General features: G+C 40.2%; 1 protein-coding gene across 2 annotated transcripts in view; it reads right to left on the bottom strand.

Moving 5' to 3' along the window:
- The window catches only part of dnah5 (dynein, axonemal, heavy chain 5), an 82981-nt gene that overhangs the window by 38603 nt on the left and 20202 nt on the right, over positions 1-24176 (bottom strand). For both annotated transcript variants that reach the window (XM_076081385.1, XM_076081386.1), the window contains 33 exons: positions 23774-24009; positions 23203-23421; positions 22844-22906; positions 22340-22578; positions 21027-21174; positions 20770-20862; positions 19845-20044; positions 19529-19682; positions 19224-19387; positions 18817-18973; positions 18337-18549; positions 17725-17949; positions 16559-16731; positions 15985-16055; positions 15381-15488; positions 14961-15148; positions 14036-14230; positions 13308-13442; positions 12958-13065; positions 11829-11982; positions 11449-11595; positions 10048-10289; positions 9542-9718; positions 9005-9209; positions 8612-8754; positions 7832-7966; positions 7366-7488; positions 6855-7068; positions 6359-6582; positions 5164-5359; positions 4882-5054; positions 4212-4342; positions 2984-3137 (listed from right to left, as the gene is read on the bottom strand). In XM_076081385.1, coding sequence (XP_075937500.1) covers positions 2984-3137; positions 4212-4342; positions 4882-5054; positions 5164-5359; positions 6359-6582; positions 6855-7068; positions 7366-7488; positions 7832-7966; positions 8612-8754; positions 9005-9209; positions 9542-9718; positions 10048-10289; positions 11449-11595; positions 11829-11982; positions 12958-13065; positions 13308-13442; positions 14036-14230; positions 14961-15148; positions 15381-15488; positions 15985-16055; positions 16559-16731; positions 17725-17949; positions 18337-18549; positions 18817-18973; positions 19224-19387; positions 19529-19682; positions 19845-20044; positions 20770-20862; positions 21027-21174; positions 22340-22578; positions 22844-22906; positions 23203-23421; positions 23774-24009 — 5507 coding nt within the window. The remainder of the gene's footprint in view (positions 1-2983; positions 3138-4211; positions 4343-4881; positions 5055-5163; positions 5360-6358; positions 6583-6854; positions 7069-7365; positions 7489-7831; positions 7967-8611; positions 8755-9004; positions 9210-9541; positions 9719-10047; positions 10290-11448; positions 11596-11828; positions 11983-12957; positions 13066-13307; positions 13443-14035; positions 14231-14960; positions 15149-15380; positions 15489-15984; positions 16056-16558; positions 16732-17724; positions 17950-18336; positions 18550-18816; positions 18974-19223; positions 19388-19528; positions 19683-19844; positions 20045-20769; positions 20863-21026; positions 21175-22339; positions 22579-22843; positions 22907-23202; positions 23422-23773; positions 24010-24176) is intronic.

Genomic DNA, 24176 nt, shown 5'->3' with positions numbered 1-24176 from the left:
AAAAAAAAAATCTTCATTCTGGAATAACACACCCACGTTGTCCGGGTTTGACGTAGGGGATAGTGGCACTGCATCCCACTTTGCTTTTTGCACCTTTTCATTAAATCCCAAGTTACCAAGAGAGAGAGCAAGTAACATAGAAGAGTGAGAGCAGGAGAGAGTCTTGGCGGGGCATGTGGTTGTGTGGATAGTAGCACCATGTCCCTAACGGGTTAATTGCACATAAACAACAACCTCAAACTAACAGCTCACGCTTCCTTTTTAGTTCTCATCTCTGTCACCGTCTCTCACACACAGTCATCCCAAAACTTCTGCAACACAAACTTTGTTCAAAGACACAGACACAACACACAAACCATTCACTTGCACATAAACTTCACATAGACACAAACTCTGGTCCCCACTTCTATTTAACTGGCTGGTAAAGCAGCTGCTGCTTGTATTGTTATTTAGATGGGGAGGTAGAGGAAGGGCAGAAGAGGAGCAGGGGAAGGGGGTGGAACAGAGGGCGGATAGGGATGCTATCCTCATGAGGCAGAGACAGCAACAGAAAACAAAGGAGGATTAGAAAAGACAACAAGCTGATTGAAAATGAGGGGGATGATGAAGAAAATATGAGGAAAGCAGTAAATAAGAAGTAAACAAAAGGCGAAAGGAGGGAAAATTGGGTAAATATTAGGAGGTAAAAGAAAAGTTAGAGGGGGGGGGAATCACTCAAAAAGCAATTCCCCACCCAGGGCTGATAACAATAGCCCGTAGTGCTAAAATGTTGATAAACGGATTTTTCAGTTTCAGGGCTTTGTTGTATGTTAAAAAAATACTAAGCATGAATGAAAGGACCGAGAGAAAGAACAGTTCTATACACTTGGAATTGTCACGCTTAGCAGATAATGAAAATGTGCACATCACATCACATGTATTAGATCCTCCAGTTTTTACATATGTCTCTCCGTTAATGTGCTGGCCACTCATCTCATAATGTGATGGCTATGCTGCACATCATTGCAGCTGAGGTGATGGGACCTGTACACAACCAGAAGGGGAAGAGGATGGTGATGTGTAATGACAGGTGCAAATCAACCAATGAAAGCACAACATAGTGCGGGTTTCGGAAAATATTTCCTTTTAAGAAAATAGTTTTCTCCCCAGCAGTATGCTCCCTCCTGATCTTATGTAACTAATCTATATAGGAATAACTGTGAATGTTTCTTATAATTTAACAAACATCACTTGTGTTGCTTAGACCATTCCTTCCATGTATGTAAGACTAAAAAGATAAATCAAAACAAAAATAATTCCCCATCTCACACCTGTAGATGGTCTTTGCTTTGTACACCTGCATAGGCAAAACATATGCATCTGTGATAAGTCTTTAATTTGGAAAATGTAATAAAATGCACAAGATGGGCGGGAGAAAGATCTATCTGAAGAACAGATGTAATGGAAATATGGATGATGGGGAAGGAGCATAAATAAACAGGAGAAAAAGGAAGGGAGATAGAGGGGCAGAGGAAGTGGAGGAGACGAAGAGGAAAACAATGACGTGTAGAATTAGAGAGAAAGGGGAAGAGAGCAACAAGGGGAAATGTTGGAGACAGAGCAGGAAGCAAACCAGAGCGGAAAACACAATTAGAGGAAGAGGAAAAGGATGAGTGGGAACAGGAAGGCACAGCACAAAAAAGGGGAGTGTGGGGGGAGAGATGTAGGATTAAGAGGAGAAGAGGGAGCAAAAGAGGATAGTAAATTAAAGAGCAGAGAAAAGTGTGGTGTTTCTCCCAGTCACACACAGTACTGGATCCAGTACAATGGAAGATTTTGGGACCGCAGCAGAGAAATGTATAAGTTCAACCTTGAAGCAGAGCATGTGAGGGGTAGCCACAGCCCTGATTGCAGCCCAACAGTCCAAAAATGCAAAGCAGCTTTTTCTTCTTTCAGCGGCGAGCGGTTTGAGTGGAGCAGGATGAAACCTGAGTTGAGTGCGGAACGATATTGACTGCTGTGGCCTGGAGCGGCTTTAAGTGGAGGGAACCAACAAACCCATGAGCGAGGAGTGGAAATTCTCACTGCTCCACTCCGCTCACATGTACCTGCCTTCACGCTACCGCCTCCTATTGCTGCTGTGACGAGAGTAATACAGAGAAAAGGCCATTCTGTCTCTTCGGTCAGTTACAGCTTCAATTCATTACATCCAAATCAATGGCAAAATAATTGAAATGCTATCGGATTGACAGCAAAAATGCAATTTGTTTTTTAATTTGATTGAATTGAGATAAACTGCACTGCTCATAAAGCAGATACAGACAACATTGTTTTCTCTTCTCTAGGGCTGTGCTGTCGTTGTATCACAGTCATGGAAAGTAGGTTTCATTCAAAGGTGAATGCCAGCTGTCAGTTTCAGCAGCACAACGAAAATATAATTGAGGCTTTTGTGCTGGACAAACTAGATATTATAAGTATCTGATTCAGTGCAGCAGCTTTGTGGACCCACAGTAGGCTTCCGTCATAATAAAGTGTTTGTGTTCAAAACTGCTGTAAAAACATGTGTGCCAGTACATTCATCAGAATACAATAAATTCATATTTTTCATTTGAGCAGCAGTCTTAATAATGAATTTGTCTGTTTTTCAGCCACTCTAGACATCCGTGGTAAATTACACTGATAATAAATATAAAATACAGTATGGGAATGTATGTGTATAAAGCATGCACTGGGGAATATTTAGTTTTGTGAATATGAAGAGTGAAAATAGGTTTATCTATACATTATTATGTGTTGAGTTAAGAATACAGACTTGCTGTGTTAAATCCTAATGTACAGCACCAAACAAAGCGGACCTTTACTTTGAGGGCTCAGCTTCAGTAATTGAACTCTGAGAATCTCATAAGCTGTTTTTAAATGTCTTGTTAAATGTTCATATTACATATACGTCTATAACATACATACATGTGTTTTTGTGTTTTTTTCCAATGTGTGTGCTCCTGACCTCTCCAGAAGACAGGACGTTGTTCATGTACTCGAGGAAGGACTCGTCTTTGATTTCGTTGTCAGTAAAGAGGAAGCTGATGCCTTTGCCATGTTGGCCAGCTGTTCTGTACAAACGCTTCAGGTCATCCATCAGGTTGGCTGTGTTGTATGAGCTGGCAAAGAACAGAATGCATCAAATAGATATCCACTTAAAGATGGAAAATAAGAAAGTGTGTGAAAGTGGAAGAATAATGGGTGTAATTGATCGCATAAAGACAAGGGTGAAAACTGAATGAAAAGCAACAGAGTTAGGATGATGTTATTTCAATGGGGTAGTTGACATGAATGCAATGAAAAAGTTAGGTTCAAGAGAATGAGAGTTAAATTGAGTCTCCATGAGAAATAGAGACATAACTGTACTGGATGTGCATAGAAAACGCATGTGTCTGTGTGTAGAAAAAGAATAAAAGCAAAGACGTCAAATAAAGGTGCCTGTATTCTCGAAAGAGGGCTGTGAAGTCAAGATTAATCATTCATATTAATAGCAAACACTAAAATCTGTCAGGAAAAGCGCAGACGGTGATAAATGCACACAGGGACTGAGGGAGGAAAACATATGCCAGAGAGCGAGTGAGACACAGAACAATGAGACAGACAACGTGTAGGACAGAGCAAGTTAAAGCAAAGGAGTGTTTTTCTTATCAACTGCACTAAAAAGACAATGATGTCGCCTCATAGAGAAGTCTCAGTTGACAAGGGGCCAGAACTGCAAGATATTACACAATAAATCTCATCTTGCAGAACGTATCCTGTCCCGGCAACAGATTCTTTCCAATTGCAGCTCATGAATGAAAAATAATGAATCTTTTTCAAATGTCAGAACTGAGACAGGATATTCAAGATAATATAGAGTACGGTGATTTTGATTTCATATCTAAAACTATTTAGAGTTTAACCTAATTCAAAACAAAAGGATATTGTGCATGCAACATGCCAACTCAACAGCATAATTTGAATATATAATGGATGCCATTGCATGTTACAAGGTACTTGCACTGCAGGGTAACATGGTGAAGCATGTTAGGTTTGCAAAGTTTAGTCTGAAAACATCCACGATTGATTTATTGTGTATGAAATGATAAAGTGAATCAATATCCTTTACAGATCATGGGCCATGAACAACAATACATGTGGCAGATGTATGTGTGTGTGTGTGTGCTTATGAGACTATTGTATGTGAACATTACCGTGTGAGAGTGATCTGGAAGATCTTGTATCCAGCAATGAACGAGGCCAATCTGGTCAGGCTCTGTTTGCCTGAGCCCCCAACACCCACCAACAAGGCATTACCTCCAGGTGTCCGTATTATCCTCGACACCTACACACACACAAAACCAAACATGGACATAAAACTAGGATTGGTAATGGGTGTTGCAATCTGCAAGTGCGAAAAACCATAAAAAAAGCAAGGGAGACAGAGAGGGAGATTTTGTGTGAGTGCAAGTGAATCAGGCAAGCGTTTAAAGGCTCCACAAATGAAGTTGTACTTGACCAAAACTAGTAGGATATTTGGGATACTTTTAGATTGTCTGAGCACTTCTGAGGGCTTTCAAAGGCAAGAAGCTTGACCATTCAATGAGAAATATCTGCCGGGTGGCTAGAGACATGTAATGGGATGGCCGTGTTGGAAGCCTTTGAGTTTGTTTTGAATTTGGCTGTGTGTAGTAACACTGCATGTTTTATGCATGCACACGTTAAATAAAATTGAAATGATATATATACTTACCCTTTCACAGTATTTATTGTCCTATTCTATAACGTAAAAGGCTTGTGATATCTATTCTTGCTAATATTACCATTTCTCAACATTAGAAAAACACACCAATGTGGCTAAATGATAAAATATCTTCAAAGTACCTTGACCAGATGTAACATAGCATCCTGAAAGAAGACCATGTCCATGCCAGTACCCCTGATGCTCTCATTGTAATGGCTGAGAAACATGTTCAGGCGCTCCTTTAAACTCTCAAACGATTCCACGGGCTCGTACACCTTGGGCAAATCAAAGTCCGACTCTTCTGACTCTTCCCCTATGAAGACATTCGAATTAAACATTAAAATGATCCCTGTGTTTTTTTAAGAGAGAACAACAACACTGCTGAAATGTAAAAAATGCTGTGTCTTTTTGATTGATGGTACCTGTAGCGTCAGGTGCGTCTCGTAGAAAGTCGACAAAGTATCTGTCCAGTTCATAATCCACGATGTTCTTGTGCTCAACAAGCTCCTCCTCTACCAGCTTTGCCAAAGCCCGGTCAAACCACTCTACATCCTCAGGCATGGTAAATCTGTCAGCTATCACACGGCTGCACTCGTGCCTCCACAATGCCAGCAGCACCTGGAAATGATGTTTTTGTGTTATTGCTCTCGTTCAAGTTAGTAAAGTTAAATGCTTTTGTTGGGGAAAGTCTCTCTTCTATCTGTCAGACCAGCAGGACAGCTACTGAATTAGCTAATTCAGCTCCATTGCATACAAAAGGTACAGATACTATGGCTAATATGACAAATAGCATTGATTGGGAGGAAATATAGAAATTGATTAGATGTACTAATTGTAGGAATTCTGCACATACAGCAACCTTGTTATGAAATAAAACCCTGGGAATGTTACACTTATTAATATCCAATAATCTTGTATTCTGTTCGAGTGGTTTAGTTTATTGTACTCTGAGTCTTCTGAGTTAAGTTTATAGCCTCAGCAGGGATGCTGAGCATGTTTGCCTAGCCTCTTGGTAGCCTACAGTAGAAGATATATTTCATTGTATCTATTATTCAGTGAGGCCACGAACAAACAGGGAATTGGTCACCTCAGCAAGATTTGAGCTTGCAATGCAAGAATTTTCTATGCTTCCCAACCAATAAACACTTCTGTCTCTCTGCAATACTGTAAATATGTAGTCATGTATTAGCACCACATAGGTAATAGTTTGATCATTCTCTGTCAGGGTCTCTGCACTACTCTAGTCTATTATACGGTAGTCTGCAGCACATTACACTACGTAACTTCACTCTATGCTCTGTTTACGAGAAACCAGACTACTGGGAGAAATAATGTGACAGCACTGCAGCACTACTTTTTTGCGTTTTGATTGATGGTGCAGTGAAAAACTTGTTAGTATTATTTATAGTAGGCTTATTGTCCGTTAAACTTTTGATTTGATTATTTTTAGATACTTTAGCAATCATTTTTCTGTCTGCATTATTTGTCATATAGATGCATTCTTGTGAAAACAGTGTATGAATGGTAAAACAAAACAGTAGAAACCAGTAGAAACCCAGCCATGTTTCTTAAATATGTGACATTTTAGAAATTCAGGTTAATCAAAAAAGCTCCGACCTGGACAGAGTTGACCACCTCAGCGTTGGTATTGAGCATGCCTTGCCAGATCCTGGACAGATCCCTAAGGTTGAAGATGTAGTGGAACTTGGCAGGAGTTGGAAGCATCTTGACCTTGGTCAACTGCCAGAGACGGCGAGTCAGAGACACCAAACGAAGTGCGGTGCTTCGGACCTCATCGACAAAACCGCGACGTGCACAGAAGTGGCCTACGCCAATCACACCTGTATAATAGGGTCGATGATGGGTTAGTTGAAGGTGGGAAAGTGACCATAGCGTATCATTTAATCAAAAAGGACAGGACAGGACACAGTACATTCTCTATGGGTCATGACATTTTGTACATTTTTAGTAAATTCAGCATTAGTAGTATTGTAGTAACTTTGCACTGGAGTTTCATCCTCATCAGTTTTGCTAACACATTCTTTAACATTAATCAAATGTTTTGATTCAATACATACATCAATAATGACTCCACTGCATTCTTTTCACTCACCAAATATCTTGTCAATGGAAGCATTGGAGGGCAGCGTACAGTTAAAGATAGAGAACTGCCTTTTCAGTCTCTGTGGGATGTCATTACGGCCTCCTCCTGGATGGATCATAGCTGCTAGAAACTGAACGTCCACAATATTGGTGAACTCTCCGGGTTTCTCCAGATTGAAGAACCCGTTTTGCTCCATCAGCTGCCTGACAATCTCATTAGTCACCTATGATGGAGGGCAAAAAAGCCAGTTTAAATCAAGAGGTTTATTTGTTATTAGTTTATGTTAGCCTTTTTATTTGTTGTCATCATCAGTTTATTTAATTGGATCATTACATTAGGTCACTGAAATGTGCAAGACTAAATGGTCAAATCTAATCAATCAAAATGACTTGAAATGAAATTATTGTTTATGGGATTACAAAACAAAGGACATACATGGAAATGTACCATTAATTGAGGTAGATAGTAAAATGATATTTTCAGTTTTTCCAATTAATTGATGTTAAAAATTATCCCTAACCTGGTCTCCCCATTCGTTGATGACAGGCATGTTGATATCATCTATAAAAATTGACATTTTCTTCCCAGCAGGAGGTCCATAAGTGGTCCCCATCCTTTTATCCACATAGCTCTCTACTGTCCTCTAAAAATGAAACATAGGGAGCAAAGAAAAATATAAAGACAACACATATGGCAACGAAAAAGAGAGCAAAAAGCAAAGATCTTTTAAGTTCCACTCAGACATAAACCATAGTAACAGCTCGATCAATGTGCAGTTTAGCCATGTACATGAAAAAGACAGTGGTGCTTCCTCCAGCCTGCACATTATCACACCAATCAATGTTACTTCACAAGGCCATGATAATCCATAACAAGTTAACACAGATGTAGAGCAGCCATCTTCAGATACAACTGCACAGAAGGAGACAGCATGTGGTAAAACCTAAACTAATTAAAAGGAAAGTAAACGGACAGTTCTGCTTTACCTGGAACATGAGTGGTGTGGTGGCAGAAGAGAAGTTGAGACTCTTCCCCATGTGGGTCTCAGGATCATACTTTGACATGTAGCCATTGATGATGACAGTCTTTGCTGTTCCTTGTTCTCCAATCAGCAAAACAGCCTAGGAAAGTGGATATTTTTTGTCAGGATAAGTTTAATGTATGAAAAATCTCTATAGGCACATATAATGCAAGTTCCATGAAATTTGATATGTCAACCTGACTAAATTGCAACCTCAAATGGCAGGTAATTATTCTGTAGAGCGATGTAAACTGTTCACCGAAACTATATTTGTTGTGTCCTGATCTCCAAATTGGACTGAGCACCAGCATAATAATGCAATAAAGCAAAGAATCGACCAAAATATGTCAATATGGCCTTTTTTAAATTGATCTGTGCGGCATCTGGCCATGCTGCCATGTTATTGATCTGTGTGTGCATGTGTGTCTACACAGCTGTATCCAGGACTAAACCAAGCATTACACACTGAATAGAGAAGAGATAAAATGGGCGCCACAATCCCTAAAACCCTTAACATAAGACATGAATTCTCTGTGAAGTTGGACATGTACTAAATGTTCCGGTTTACAGCTCCTTTTTAGCTCATGTGTCAATTGAAACATAATTCAAGCTTTCAGTCACTGTTACACATCAAGCAGCACCTTCAAACTTATAACGAGTCCTAATGAATGCAGCGTTCCATTTTTGACTGGCAGTATACAGATATACCAGTACACTACTTAAGTTTATTTTTAACAAACCTCACCTTGCCCTGCTTAGCGATGGTCTGAATTAGGAAATCTGTTCTGACATTGTCCACATTGGGCACCAAGATGGAGCTGTACTGTGGGGTGAATTCAGATGGATACACATACTCCTCCACTCTGGCGCTCCAGTGGACCCATTGACCTTGAAGAAGAATAAATGTGCATGCATTAAAAAGATATGCATGAGCACGAAATATGACTAATAAACTTCCAAGCTGTCTTCAAGTTGCAAACATATTTTAATATTTCATTGTGCTATTTGATAAACGTACACCTGCTGCGAAATTTTGTGCAACATGAGGCATAATGTTTCTGCTTGTCAAGGAGCAGCTTCGGTACTTCCTGGCATCTAATCTACAGGTGATAACATCTGTTTATCAAAGCGTGCATACCATCTGCTGTGACATGGTAGTCAAACATGGTGTCGTCACTATCAAGAGGGATGTCTGGCAAGTTTAGACAGATACTGTCATTCCCTCTGAGCCAGATCTCCATCTTCCTCCGGTCATCCAGTTCAAGTAGGGCTCCAGTGCTCCACATTAGGGCAAAGACATACAGCCGCTCCAAGTGCACTCTGGATAACTCACCACACTGCTCCTGTAGAGTAACATCGACTTTAGATCAAGGACTTTGTTCAAAAAAACGAATTTAAAAGAGAAGGGGGACACTTAAAAATATGTCTGAAACAAAAATAATATATAATAATCATAGAACTACTACTCAAGACTATCTAATAGCATCCAACACTGTGGGTCCTTTCTTAGAACATCAGATTGTCTATAGAGATCTATATGAATTTCCTGTTTTCCTCTAGCAGTCATTTTGTTGTGGCAGTATGAAATGACCTCTTAATCACTATATAATACAGCAAGTGCTGTCTGAGTGCTGTCTGTCCCATGGATGAGTACTCAGAACAGTTGTACTCTTACCTTTGGTGGTATGAGTCCCTGCAGCATGTTGATGCACTGCATGATGACAAAGGCCTCAAGCATGTCCATCTTGAATTCCAGCGATTGCACACAAAAGCGGTAGAGCTCAGAGAAGGAGGAAGAGAAGAGTTCCCTCAGCACCTCTGCTTCCTGAGAGAAGCGTTTCTTCAACCAGCCCTGAGAAGAAAAACCACACCAGTGTAGTTGAGATTATATTGTGTTTCAAAGAACACAGTGTGTATGTGCTGTTCACAAAACCATAGCCCAGTTGTGTGAGGTTTATTTCTAGATGCAGCAGAAATGTCAAAGCCTTCTGAACCAAGACAAGTAACTCTATTGATCTTGCGGCACTCTTGGCCCGCCCTCAAGGCCCCTCAGGGTGCCGCCGATCTAGATCTTTATGATATTTTGCCGGTACATACTGTAATACCTTAAAAAGCACCACCGTTTTCAATTCCTGTGTAGGGATATAAAACATATACAGTATAATCAATTAGTCAATTCACCTCCAGTATAGGGCTCCAGTTGAGCACGGAGGAGCTCATGAACACCATTCCATTGCGCGAGACAGTGGCTGGAGAGGCATTGTCTATGTTATGTGGCTCAAAAACCACTTTACAGTTGGGTGCCATGGGTATACGGTCTCCATTTGCCAGCGTAAGAGTTCTGTTGTCGTCCAAAACTGAGTTTAAGTTCTCAATCCAGATTGCGTCGACAGGTCCATCCAGGACTATCCAGATGTGCTCCCCTGAGATAGAAAACAGTGTTTGTGTTAGTCTTACTCATACTACATGTAGTGAGCTTAGTCATTCTATCTATATGGTCAACGCACATTGCTGAGCGCCATTTTCGTATGAACTAGTCAAAATAACAAGGCAAACTGTTTAATGTCCACTCTAGTCTCACTCCATTTTTATGGGTTCTAGAATATAAAAAACAACCTCATGAGTTTGCACCTGAAATAAGATTCATTAGTAATTATATTGTAAAGTAAGAAAACAACCAAAAAATGCCAATACAAAAAAAAGCACAAGATATAATGACAACAATTTAAATAAAAAAAGACTGTTCTCTTTAGGCTGTCAAAAAATCATACCGTATAGCTGCTGGCCAATAATGAATGTGGGGCATGCTGCTGTGAGATAAGTAAGCTTGTTTTGTTCGATAAAGAAGTTTGATGTTGCTCTGTCATCACTGACATAAAGTCTTTTACCAAAGGAGTCACAGTTTCGAGTCAAAATAATATATTACTAATATGACTGCTTTCATGCACATGAGCCACCAGCTGCTTTTCTACACAGCGGTCCTTAAAATAGATCAGGCTTGGGATGCTGTTGCTGCATCTATTGGATCACATTGTAAATACAGTCTGTTTTCCCAAGGCATTTCCTTTCCTTGCAGAATACTTCACTCAGGACTCAGGAGTCCTGTCACAAATCTACACCGCCTTCTTTTCTATACTGGAATCCTGTCTGCTCAAAGCAACACGCTGCAACAGTTTGAACAGAAAGCATAAATGCATCCTGCTCAAAGACATGCATGAATCATGGGAGCTTACACTGAATACGTCAGATGCATATTTTGATACATAAAAGCAAACACACATAATGTATATTCATACCCATGCACACATACATTTTAATGAAGTGCGTAGGATTAAGACTAAACAGAAAGATTAAACAGCTGTTGGTGCTGCTTTGAACTATGGATGCAAGGATGTCGCAAGGTACTTCTCTGCAAAGTAATAACATACTGGTTCCCCAAAGTTCTCAAAGAAAAGGAAAATCCTTAGTAGATTGCCAGGCGTCTTCATTTGAGGAATCATTTCTTAACCCAGCAGGAATCTCTCTGTCATAGCTCAACTCTAACTATGAAACCAATGTTGAGTACAATGAACGCAACCTGACCTTTCTTTGCTCTCAGAGTTTTCCTCCAAAGTGTAGAAAAGATGCCATCAGTCCAGTCATTTGTAGCCACATCCAATCGACCAAACATCTGAGGTGCTGTGATGGCTTTTGGGTTCATGCGCATCTCTTTGTGAGGCTGACCACACTCTGAGAAAGACATTGACAGACATTGACAGGAACATTTACCCCTACACTTGTAAGGTGAGCATATTGAACATGCCAAAAATGATTCAAGCTAAGAATGCACAAAAAAACACATTTGTGAGTTTTCTAAAGTACTTTTTCTCTTACACACAGATACACATTTTAACCATCCAATGTCTCACAAGTCGGTGTCTTTTTTGCCGGATATAGGTCCCGAAACACGCACAAAATCCTACCTGTCATAGCTCTCATCAGCGTATGTATGCAAGTTGTCTTTCCGGCCCCACTGGGCCCGAGGGCCATCATGCCATGTCGGACCCTCTGAGTCTCAAACAGCTGGATGACCTTCAGCTTCCAGGGCGGGTGAATGATCAGACCTGCATCCTCAACCTGAGGGAGCACAATTACAGTATACACATATTTACCATACAAAGCATATAAGTATACAAAGTACTATGACATGTTCTGGATAATACTGTAAGGAGAGTGTGTTGTAGTGTATTGAATGGATCACATACAGCTTCACACACACACACACACAAAAAAGATACTGTCTCATCTCGTCAAGCACCTTAAGTTATGCTTCTCTTGTTTCTCTGTATTTAGTCATTGTTGGTCTCCTGTTATATTTTATACTCAAAACCGCGATCCTGCTAAGCTGTTGTACGGAGCTGGTTATTAACACGATAAATAGACCCAGGGTTTCTCAATCTGGCTATCAGCGCGTTCACGTAAAGGGCCGTTTTTTAACCCTGAAGGTACCTCGCTAACCCCAAACCCTGCTTCGTAGTACAGGCCTCTGGTGTTTGGATCTGTTTGCCTGGTCTCACTGTCTTCCTGTTTACCAAACCTGTTAGCATGTGAAGACTGTGTGTTATTGGAACTGTCCTGTCTTTGAGTTATGCTTTTGACTCTTTCCTGTGTGGTTTCTTCAGCCTTAACAGATACATGCAGAGGCACTGCGACAAGCGTACATTACTGCAGGGATGAGGGTATAATGCACGACAATGCTGTAATTTAAAGATGTGACGTTTGACTCTCTGGACTGGATTTTCTCCGCACTGTGCTTTCCACAGTTACTAAGGTTAGGTCTTTGACAAATGGTAAATGATACCATTTGTATTCCTTTGGGTGCTATATCTGGAGGCGTTTAAGAGTGACATGAAAGATACAGCAGTCTCACAGTCCATTAGTCTTTTGCCGGATTTTACTTAGCTTCTGCATTTCTCTCTCTCAACCTCTGTTTACTTTTTCCTATGTCTTCCTTCACTCTCTCCCTCTATTCATTCATCCTTATATTCCACTGTATTTATCTGCCATTTCTCTCTCCCTTGCAAACAACTCCTCCCTCACTCCCTCCCCTACCTGTAAGTCGATGGCAGCCTCTAGCTCAGGGTAGCCTGCTTTATCAAGTTGGATGCCTGGGAAGAGGTCCTCAATCAAGCTCAGGAAGAGTGGCTCATCCTCATCGATCTAATGAAAAAAAAACATGCGTATGAACACAATTTAGCAAAAAACATACATAAAACACTGACAATGATTCATCTTAAATCTGTCTGGCTATTGTCTTTGGTTACTGACTTTAGATTTGTCATAAATGTATTATTTTAATTTTTTATTCACATTTTCTTCTGATGAAAATGCATCAAAAGAAATAAAAATGTCTCGATTATCTATTAGATGCTCTATTGTATTGTATTGTATTCTAGACTGACCAACTTGGATAGATTCATGTCCCTGAGGACCCTCATGACGATGGTGGACTCTGTGTCACTGGGGTTGGCACGCTTGGCTGCTCCCAGCGTTCGCAGCACTGAGAGGATGTTCCGTAGGCCAAAATCATAGTGAACCTGGACAACCACAAATAGCAATTTAGATGTCAATCATCATCATCATCATCATCATATGTTTGCAGACAGCTGTGTAAAACTGCCTCTTTGTAGCTGAAACAAAGACATGAATCAGAGACTGTGGCCACAACATTGTGAGGCATTAAACTCTAGGCCCTCATAGGGACTTAGAAATCTTGCATTATTTTCTATATGTATAAATTGAGCACTAATAGAGAAAAGAAGGCTCTGCACACATAGGTCCAAGTATTTAATCCTTATGCCGAGCTGGAACTCTTCCATGAGGAAAATGTTCGTCAAAAGAGAATTGTCCTGTTTATTGATTGATCCTTAGTTTTTGTAAATGTTGTGTTTTGGACCTTGGGAACTATAATTGTGAACTGCATGTCCTATGTGTCCCTGCATTCTTGCATTTGCTGTGATCCATCAAGTGATATAAATGACCTTTAAATACTGTGTATAGAAAAAGGAAAGGCGGAAAGAAGTTTGCGAAGCCAAAAGTCTGACAACAAGTGAAGAAGTATATATGACGTTTAACAAGAAAGGAAAGTGTCACGGGTTTTTTTGGAATCAGATCTCATCCATTGTTCTACCTGTTTGGAGAGTTGCTCCTCACACAACTTGTAAAGAGTGAAGAACTTGCGGGCCAGCTCCATGTTGTCTATAAACCCACAACTGGCCAGTTTTACCCTAATGATGATCTGACGATCAGGAACCATCATGGCCACAGTGCGGAAGTTGATCTTCAGGTTCTCAGGAAGCTCCTGGCGTCCTGCATAACCTGGGTTCTGATTACACAGGAAGAGAAAAAATGAGAGGGCTTTTAAAATTGGATAAAAACTTAAATTATAATTAAGAGGAAATGTAATAGCACATAGTGTATTCCATAGAAAATTCAGATCTGAGATTATACTGTTAAAAATAATACTTAAAATAAATACATGAAGAGAACATGAGGACAACACGAGAGACACAGCAGGTTGATTAGTATATTTACAGGTGAGCAGTTCTATGCAATTTGTTTAATTTAAAACATATACTGTATGTGCACATACCCTCCAAAGTCTCTTTGCATGTTCTCATGACAATACACAAAAGAAATATGGAAAATCCTATATTAAAGCTGTAACATCATTAAAGTTCATAGCACTATCCTGTAGCTAGTTAAATCCCTATGGCCACAGCTCAGGCCCTCCTCGCTACAGAGCCTGCCTTTGATCACTGTCTCTCTACACATGTGTACACAGACACTCGGAGTAAAACCAGAAGACAGAATGATCTCTGAACCCTCTCCCCACGTGGAATAATTATACCACTGTTCTATGTTTAATGACTTGCCTTGGGATAGCAACTGTGCCAAGTAGATAAAGTGATTACTGTATAAGGGGTATAATGAACAATGTTGCCAATAACAATCAGATCCTGGTGTTCAATATTGTACAAACTGACTTGTGTAAAGAGACATTGTCCACGTCAATTATTATTATTTCTAAGTAATGGCATTGTTGTGTCACTGACCATTGTAAGGAAGATGCCAAACTCAGGGCTCATTTCCACATAGTCTCCATCAGTGAAGACAAAGTTTTTGCGACGTTCCTTCTTGCACGTGAGAACTATCGCAATCTGCTGGGCTGCCACCGACAAAACTGGGAGGTCTATGCGGTTGAACTCGTCAAAACAGCCCCAAGAACCAGACTGAGCCAGACCTAGAAATCAGACACATGAAACGTTATGGTCACTCTGTTGAAAAGGAATTAATTATACTCTAAACTCCAAAATATGGGTAATATACCCAGTTGTCTCTTATGTGGTTCTCATTACTCATTCCAAACCCTCAACCTTTGCACAAAACACTTTTAGGGCTCTATTCCTATACCTTTTCTGGTGCTGCTTTATTTGCAATAACATAATAGCACGGATTTGCCTTGTGACTCTTACCTTTAAATATTCTTCCCAAGCCTCTGAAGTCCATCTGATCAGAACAGTTGAAGACCACAACATACTTTCCTAGACAGCGGCCCATGTCTTTAGTGGTCTCCGTCTTACCTAATAACAAAAAACATATTTGTCACATCCTAAAATGAGGTGCAACAATTTTTATGCCAAAAGAAAACCAAATGAATTCTCCAACCAAAACACCTATCTCTCTAATCGAGTGGTTCCCTGAAATGGTAAAAAGGTCAAGTTTAAAAATAATAATAATAATGAAAACACAAGATTATGTATCAGGGCGATAGTTTAGGACTTCTATCCTGTCCCAATAATCATTTCACAACCCTCGAGATATATTTTGGGACCCCTTGTTGAGGTCCCGACCCCCATTTTAGGCATCACTGCTGTAATCTTACAAAGGGACAAGACCACAGATAGATAGATGCAGTCAATATATCTTTGTCTCACCATTTCATAATCTTGGTGTCATTTTACTTTACTTTTACTTACATGTCCCCAGTCCTGTCTAAGAAAGTTTCCTCATTGGATATAATCCGTATTTCATTGACACACTGTTCCTCAAGGTAATACTTTTAGGCTTCAGTCTTACCTGTCCCTGCAGGACCAGCAGGGGCTCCACCCATACTCATACCGAGAGCCTGGGCTAGGGTGATGTAGCACCTGACCAAACATAGACAGGAAGGCAGTTACATTTCAAATTATTTCATTATTAGTCTGGCCGTTGGTGGGATTCTGCCTACCTCCCACTGGCTGATTCTCTCTGTCAGTCATACCATCTGTCAGTGACAGAGGTGATGACTACAGTGCAAGATTGCCTACTCCTCCTTTCTAATTTATTTTCTTCCCAATTACACTGCTCTCTCTCTCTGTTTCTCTTACTCTTACTTGTTTCTCTCTCTCTTCAAGTCCAGTCATTAATCAGCCACAGTAACATTAAATATGAATTGATGATATAGTGAACATTTTTACTCCATCACAGATAAAACTGTTACCAGTATGTATCTTTGGCAAGTAACTCTTTTGGAAGTGATGTACACTTTTTAATAATATGAATGTGTGATTTTTTTTAATCATTTGACAGTCATTGTACATTCATACAATTGTAATTATGGCTTTATGAAAGTGTGTATGTGTGTGTACTGTGTTCATGGATGACCATCTACCTGTCAGTCAACGGCGTAATGACGAGCCTTTCAGTGCAGCCCAAGAATTCATTCTGGTAGCTAAAGCCCACATCTGTGATGTTGATGATCATCTTGTCCGAGTCCTCATTGAAGTAGAAACGGCACTGCTTTAGCCACTCAAAGTCATTGGGGCTTTTGACATGGAGCCGGCACTGGAAGTAGAAGGGATTAGAGTAAGAGTATGCAGGAGGGAGGAAGAGAATAGAAGAGTCATGGAGAGTCAGGGGGAGAGAGAAGGTGGCAAGTGAAGAAAAGGAAATCAAATGGTGCCATTCGGGAGGTGAGAGATAAAAGCTGGAAAAAGATGGAAGGAGGGGTTGAAGGGCAGGATGCATAAATGGCCATAAGGTGACAGGAAGGTTACATTAAAAAAGGTGGAAAGACGGGGAGAGGCAGGTAAGGAGAGGATGAGAGAAAAGACGTGAGAGGCCATAAAATGAAAATAAGGTAAAAGGACGGTAAAGAAGAGGGGAGAAGGATGGCAGAAAATAAATAAGTTAGTAGGTGAGTAAAATGAGTAGATAGAGTATAGTGAAGAGCAGTGGCAGAGTAAGCAGGGTGATGAATCGAAAGATGAAATACAAAGAGATAAAAGGCGTGAGGAGGAACGAGATGATGGGATAGAGGGGGGTCAACAGTTAGGAGTTATTATAGGAGAGTGAAGTTAGATCAAGACGACAGCAAAAAGTATTTTTGAAAATATTTGCAGGACAAGAGCAAAATTTGTGGGAGAGAGAAGATCTGAGTAGAATATATGAATACAGATACAAAGGGATTACATAATAATGTTTTCTTTAAACACGTCCAGATAAAGTTACTGCACACTTCTTATATTCACCTTGGAGAACAGCCAGACAATTTACTCTGCCTTGAGAGGAGACTTCGAAGACTGTCTAAATATCACTTGGCTACCAATGAAACACTTTGAAGACTTTTGTCGATTGACTCTTGCAGCAAACATCATTCGGTACCCCCACCCTGGGGTATCTGAATATCAAATGCAGTTTTACAAAAGGATAGCTATCTTGAGCAGGGGATTCCGATTATATGAACTTGGGAGGAGCTTGTTTGTAATCCCCACTGTACTTCAGTATACTGAGCAATCATGATAAAAAGTACTACCAAGTGATCAATAAAACACTGACCAGGTCGTCGAATATATCCCTTTGGTGGACATGGATGGTGATGAGGGTCTCGTACTTGGTCCTCTCCACAGCCCCCAGGTCTCTTGTGGTCATGTCAATCAGTGTGTTGAGCAGATCCAGAAAGAGCTGGTTGGTTTTGGCCATAATGCGGCGATCATATCGAGCATTGGTCAGAGCCTCCTCAGAGCCCCTGGTCCATATCATTTGAATACCTAGCAAGCCCACCTAGATCACGGTAAAAGGTATGTGGTAATCACATCATTGTGTGACATCAAATGTACTCACCATCAACATAACAACATTATTACTTTTAATACTTCCCTGAATACAGATTCAAAGCTGAGAATTAAAGGAGTTAACGAAGACAAATGGTCTCGGAAAGTTTACAGAAGATAAAATTAAGTACAAAGTAAAGGACTTACGTTCATTACGAATATCTTATACACAAATGAATTTGCCATATTCATAATTTTGGTCTAGTTTTTAGATTTTCCTGTATCCGACATGTTTTCTGCTCAGTACACAACCCTCTGCTGACAATCACAGAGAGTAATGGTATGGCCCCTTTTGAAATATAAGTGGAAGAATTCTTTGAATTCATTTATGATGTACCTGAGCAGGAAAGGAGTTGAGGAAGTCGATGAGCTGGAAGCCAGAGTCCTGGATGGTCAAGGCAGCCTGTCGGATCACCAAGTGCAAAGACCTCTGGGATTCCTTTAGCAGAGCATTGAGCCAAACCTCTACATTCCCCTCTGCTGTGACAGGACGCTCCAGCTCCACAGTCTCCCCTTCCCGTGATGATATAGCCAGAATACGATCGTATATCTGAGAATGATTACACGTTTTATTGATTAGAATTATAAATTGATTGTCATATTTGACGTGTGAGGGAAGGGACAGAATATGACATCATGTTTATATTCTACCCAATTTGGATTAGTCAACTCAATTTCATGGCATTGTATTGTATGGTTTGTTGCAATCTTTTCAGTTCTGCAAAAAAACAATCTATTGTCAGAGGGTTTGAAAGATGCCGTTGCTCTAAGACACTGACCACTGATCACTCTCTAAGGAGATCCACGAAAAATTCACCTTGTCATGGAATCGGACACATTTGATGTTGTCGAAGACGTTGAGGAGGTGGGCCTGGATGGTGTGTGAGTCAGAGGCCTGGCCCAGGATCTCCAGCAGGGCAGGGTCAGAGACAAAGAAGAAACGAGGAAACCGCAGACGCTTCTTCTCCAAATAGCTGTTTGACAGCGTGTTAAAAGAATAAAACGTTACTCTCAATAGTCTGTCTCAAAGCACCTTGTGTTAGAAAATACAACAAACCAGACACGGTGGTTGGCAGATAATCCCGAAAAATAAATATTTTCCGATTGTAACAGTTTTCAAAAGTGCTCTCTCCTCCCTTTGGGTAATATTTGAACTACTCACACTTCAAACCTTCATATTGATTTGAGGTGTGAGTTATTCAAATTTGAATCCTTGGTACCTACCCTGTAAGTGACTTCTGGCAAATCTCCAGCTGTTCGAGGAGGTGAGGAAGCAGCTGTCCCATAGTCTCATCTCCTGCGCATGACTGTACTACATTGGGCATCTCATGGGCCCGCATCATGATCTTCACCCATGATTTGTCGATGTTAGAGAAACGCTTTGCTTCCTGAAGTTTGAGTGACATATTTATCTGATTATCAGGCATTGTATTTATTGGATTTGTTTCTCTTGTTGCAATGCAAACAAGCACACTTACATACACTGATATATATGACAAATATGACTAATTCACTGTGACTTAATCTACCTTTGGCAGCTGTTTAGCGATGTCTCCACCCACAAACACAGCCTCCAGGTAGATCCAGAGGTTCTGGACGGTCATCCAGTTTTCTATGATATCAGTCGTGTTGGAAAGATTCTGAACCCACTTCTGAATCTGGGCTTTAAACGGAGTGTTGTACCTGGGAAATAAGTTACATGGCCGTATGCTTAAACATATACCACACACAGTGACAGCTTGTGTGATTGTTGTGAAGTTTACAAGGCATGGAGGCAGATCAAGCCTTTTAATTGAATTGTCCTCATCAATATACTAATGATTATGAGGATCAACATAAACATACCTGTTGCTCATTAGAGACCCCAAAACCATCAGGCTGTCCTCCATGCTTGCAATGATCTCTGATGTGCTGTCTCCTCTCAGTAGCAGTTCTCCACGGGTTTTAAAGTTGGCAAACGTAAAAGTCTTATTGTCCCACTCAGCAATCACCTGCTTCAGCTTCTGCTCAATATCACGCTCTTTCACCGCACTGATACAGATATCCTGCGTAAAAACACCTCAAATGTGTTTGAACAGTATACGAATGGTAGTGGCAAATGACATATAAGAAAATAGACAGTTTCAATTATCCCTGCAGGATATTAATACATTAGTATATACAGTACACGTCAGAGGAAGAAAAAAAATGTGTACTTTGGGGTTAAATGTAGGTGATGAGTACAACACATTCCAGTCAGAAAGCTGATTAAAGAACTATCATATATCATCACATTATAAGGATTAAACCTTTTCAACATCATTATCAATAATCATTATCCATATTGAAGGATGTTATCACTAAACATCCTTCCATTACATCATCACCATTGTCAATAATATTTTGAAGCTTCAAATACTTTAACTAAATAAACGAAAAACACACACAAGCTCTCAATAATGTCGGCTGATTTTTATCGTCAGAAAGAAAATCAATTAGTATTGACAACTGATTTAATGGCCAATATAAAAACGGTGCTAGTATTTAAAAACATTAAGTTGGTGCCAAGATTAATGCATACTGCATTGTGAGAATTATATTAAGGCATATTGCAACTTTTACACTGTATCTTAATATCATGCATTACATACATTCCATCAAACTGAAAAGAACATTAGTAATATTCCTAAAATACTATACATGTTGCTTTAGAGTCACTGTTTGCCATACAAAATAAAGGCACTTTTATAATTCTCTTGGCTTGCATAGGTAACCTACTATTCATTCTTACCTCAATCTCCTCTTTATACTTGAGCAGAGGAGCCTCCATAATGTTGCGTAGCTTGAATGTATCACTTTCCACCTCAAAGGTATGCCCAGTCACCTGAGCACAAATCAGATAGACTTGTTGGTCAAAGTGCGAAAATTACTGTCATATTAATTCCAAATGTGAAAACAGCTATTATTATTGTTATTATAAGTATAACAGTAGGGGCTTGACGATGGCTGGTAACTGCAGTCGTATGTTGGTGGCCTTGTTTCACGAACCTCAGTGATTCTCTTCCAATGGCGTGTCATCATAGCCTTGTTAGTCATGAGTTCCAGCAGGGGGCAGCACTCATTGAATTCATCAATTGTTTTCTTCAGGTCCATGAAAGCCTGCCACTCCTTTAGGGCACGAGGCAGCTTGCGACACCTATAGTTAATGGATACAATCATCAATACACTCATGGCTAATGCCTGTATTCGAAACTGGGGATTAATTCTGTATGCAACACAGACCAAAAGCTGTATGCGTTCCTGCCAGAGGAAGGACTTTTCCTGTTTTATTCGACTGTTACGTCCGTGCACACTCCCCTTGTGACTGCTAAAAGCCTAAAACCTTCAACCAATTTCACACTGTCAGGAGAACACAAAGGTCCAGACGTATTTAAATCCTCTAGATGTGACTTGTATTCTCTTGTGTTCTCTGAGCCTCTTTCCTCGCGTGCAATGATTAAAGTGGATGAAATGGTGAAATTGAAATCCTTCGGAGAATTCGAGCAGTGCTTCATGGAAAACCTTTTATAGGATAATTCCAGGTGACAGACTTGTTCCTTCTTTTTTTATTTTTCTTGGACATCATTTTATTCTACTTTATATGGTATCCTTAGAATTGAATGATCATTCAGCTGGCCTCGTTTCAGTTTAGTTCAGTTCTGTTTAGTCTATTTGTGTTGTCCAGTTACATGTAAGTAGAGGAACATTGTGTCTCGCAGTCCCTTTCACTTACAGTTTATCTCAGGTCAGCACAACAAGCCCTTTTCACAGAAGCCATTTTGACATGTCATAGCAGGGTAAACACAGGTATAATTGATCAAATTAATTATGGTGAGTGTCACAGCCATTCCGGTGAGCCAACATGCACAATATCAGGGCCTAAATGGAACAGGGCCATAATAATGTTATTGATTACATCTGTGTTTATACTGCAATATGTCAAAATGTCTGCTACGGTTATATACTGATCAGTATAATTCAAAAGGGTTCCCGTGGTGTTTTCTTTTAAACAAACAAAAGTAATGTTTACATTCTGTGTTATGCACCAAAACACACTGTGTGTATCCTTGAGGTCTAATAAACTTTCCTTTCTCAAAACATTAGAAAAGCTGATTCTAAGTATTTTAAATACTGCATTGTTTACATCAATGTTTATGAGCTTGCAGTCTTCTACTTTTGTCTTTGCTTGCGCTTTGCAGCATATCTTGGCCTGCCACCACCTGATGATCAGTTAAATAGTGGAACAACATTGGTAGTGCATCACTCGGAATCTTTAAATTTAGCATTAATAACATTCATTTCACAGTAAATAAACCGTCTACCTCGTCTGAAAGTCCAGTAGCTCGTTATTGATCTTCTCAATGTGGATGTCAGCCCAGAGGATATCGTAGTAACCATTGACTGTTTCGATGACATTGTTGTAAAGGCCATACAACTTCTGCAGCAGAGCCAGCTGCTTCCTGATCTCTAACAGCTGGGGATGCTGGGTAACAGGAAGTCCAAACAGCTCTTCTCCACCTGTGTAAGTGATGTACTTCCTGAACAGGTTGTCAAATCGATTCTAAAGAGGGGAAAATGGCAATAAGTCCTCACAAATAAATGTAAAGTAAATGACATAAAATGATTACATTGTCTTTTGCAATGATTGAAAAAGATAAAACATAATTACAAAAAAACTACATCCCTCTTTGCATATAATTATCATGTCATGTATAACTGACTTTGTGGGGAACCAAGTCCAATTTCCAGACCCAAATTACAAACACACTTACTGACTAAATAATGAAGTTAATTACGATGCCCACCTCAGATAGTCAAATACAAACCTGGAACATGATGAGTCTGTCACTGGCATCCTGAGGAGCTAGCCCCTCCCCCATGGGGCCATCCTGAAGCAGGGAGGATTAAGTAAGTCTATGAGTACAGCGATATGCTTCAGTCATTTCTTAATTATTTTGTGTCTGCGTTGGTTGATATTCGTCGGTATTTAATAATCCAGGTCAGGATCGTATACTGTAGTCCTACAAATTGTAGAAATTTGATCAGCCCAAATGTAAAGTAAAATACATAGCTTGAAGAGGAGCAGGCATTATACAGCGGTTGATGGCGAGGGCTGTCTGAGCCATTCAGTGTTTGTGCACACATGCATTTTCATCTTGTATTTTCTGTGTTCTTTGTCCTTAACCTTGTCATAATCCTGGTAAAAGTGTTGACAGTCTTCCAGGAAGGTCTCCACATTGGTGACGAGCTCTCCTCTGAAGTTGGGCTGCAGGGTCACCAGCTCATTCTGTACCTCTGTGCTCCGGGACAACAGCTTGTCCCAGGTGTAACGCAGTGTATCCACCTTATCGGCCTCCTCTTTTGCCACTGACAGCTCATATTTATGAAGCATGGCATAGGATTCCTGTGAGGACGAAGAAATAAGTATATTTCACCTGACATCTACATATATTGGCATCACTTTGGCAAGTAATCAAACATTTACTGTACATAAAACATGTAAGAGTTTAAATTCCTTCATTCCCTCCGTGCTTCCGTTGAGTTTACATGCTTTCATGGATGTTATTTACAGGTTTTATGTTCATATACACTGACTTTGACCTTCATGTATACACTGTTGAAAACCATTCTCACTATAAACTCTCCTGAAACACTCCAACACTGCTGAACCACTCTCATGTGCACCTGTGTATTCGTGTGTATGGACAGGGGTCTGAAGCTACCATACTGTATGAAAGACCTCATGCTGTGTTTACCTCTATGGGACTAACTTTAAAGTCTACAGATATCTGGTGCTCTCTGATCTCCTTGAGTGATGTCATGGCGATGCGGATGTCATCCAGGTCTTTGATCTGCCGATTCAGTTTCTTTCCTGCTTCATCAACAAAAGCAAAGATCTGCTCCATGTCTGAGCGATATTTCCTGTTACAGTACAGTCCGTAGTCCACCATCCAGTTCTTGGTTTCAGCAGTGAGCGACATCTTCAGGTCCGCTGATACAAAGAAATACATGTGAGCATGCATAGATCAGTGATTGATTGGCTGGAAGTTAATTTTATATTCCATGTTGGTGTTAAGTTTTCTTTAGGCAGCAGTAATGAAGAAAGATTGCACTATGAGTACCAAAGTCCGCTAGTAACCAGCAAAGTATTGCAACTCT

This window comes from Anarhichas minor, unplaced genomic scaffold (assembly GCF_050575085.1).
Source record: "Anarhichas minor isolate MPS153535 unplaced genomic scaffold, ASM5057508v1 ptg000080l, whole genome shotgun sequence".
Classification (NCBI taxonomy): domain Eukaryota; kingdom Metazoa; phylum Chordata; class Actinopteri; order Perciformes; family Anarhichadidae; genus Anarhichas; species Anarhichas minor.
Note: the sequence above shows the minus strand (reverse complement) of the source record. Positions and strands in the feature narration are given on the sequence as shown.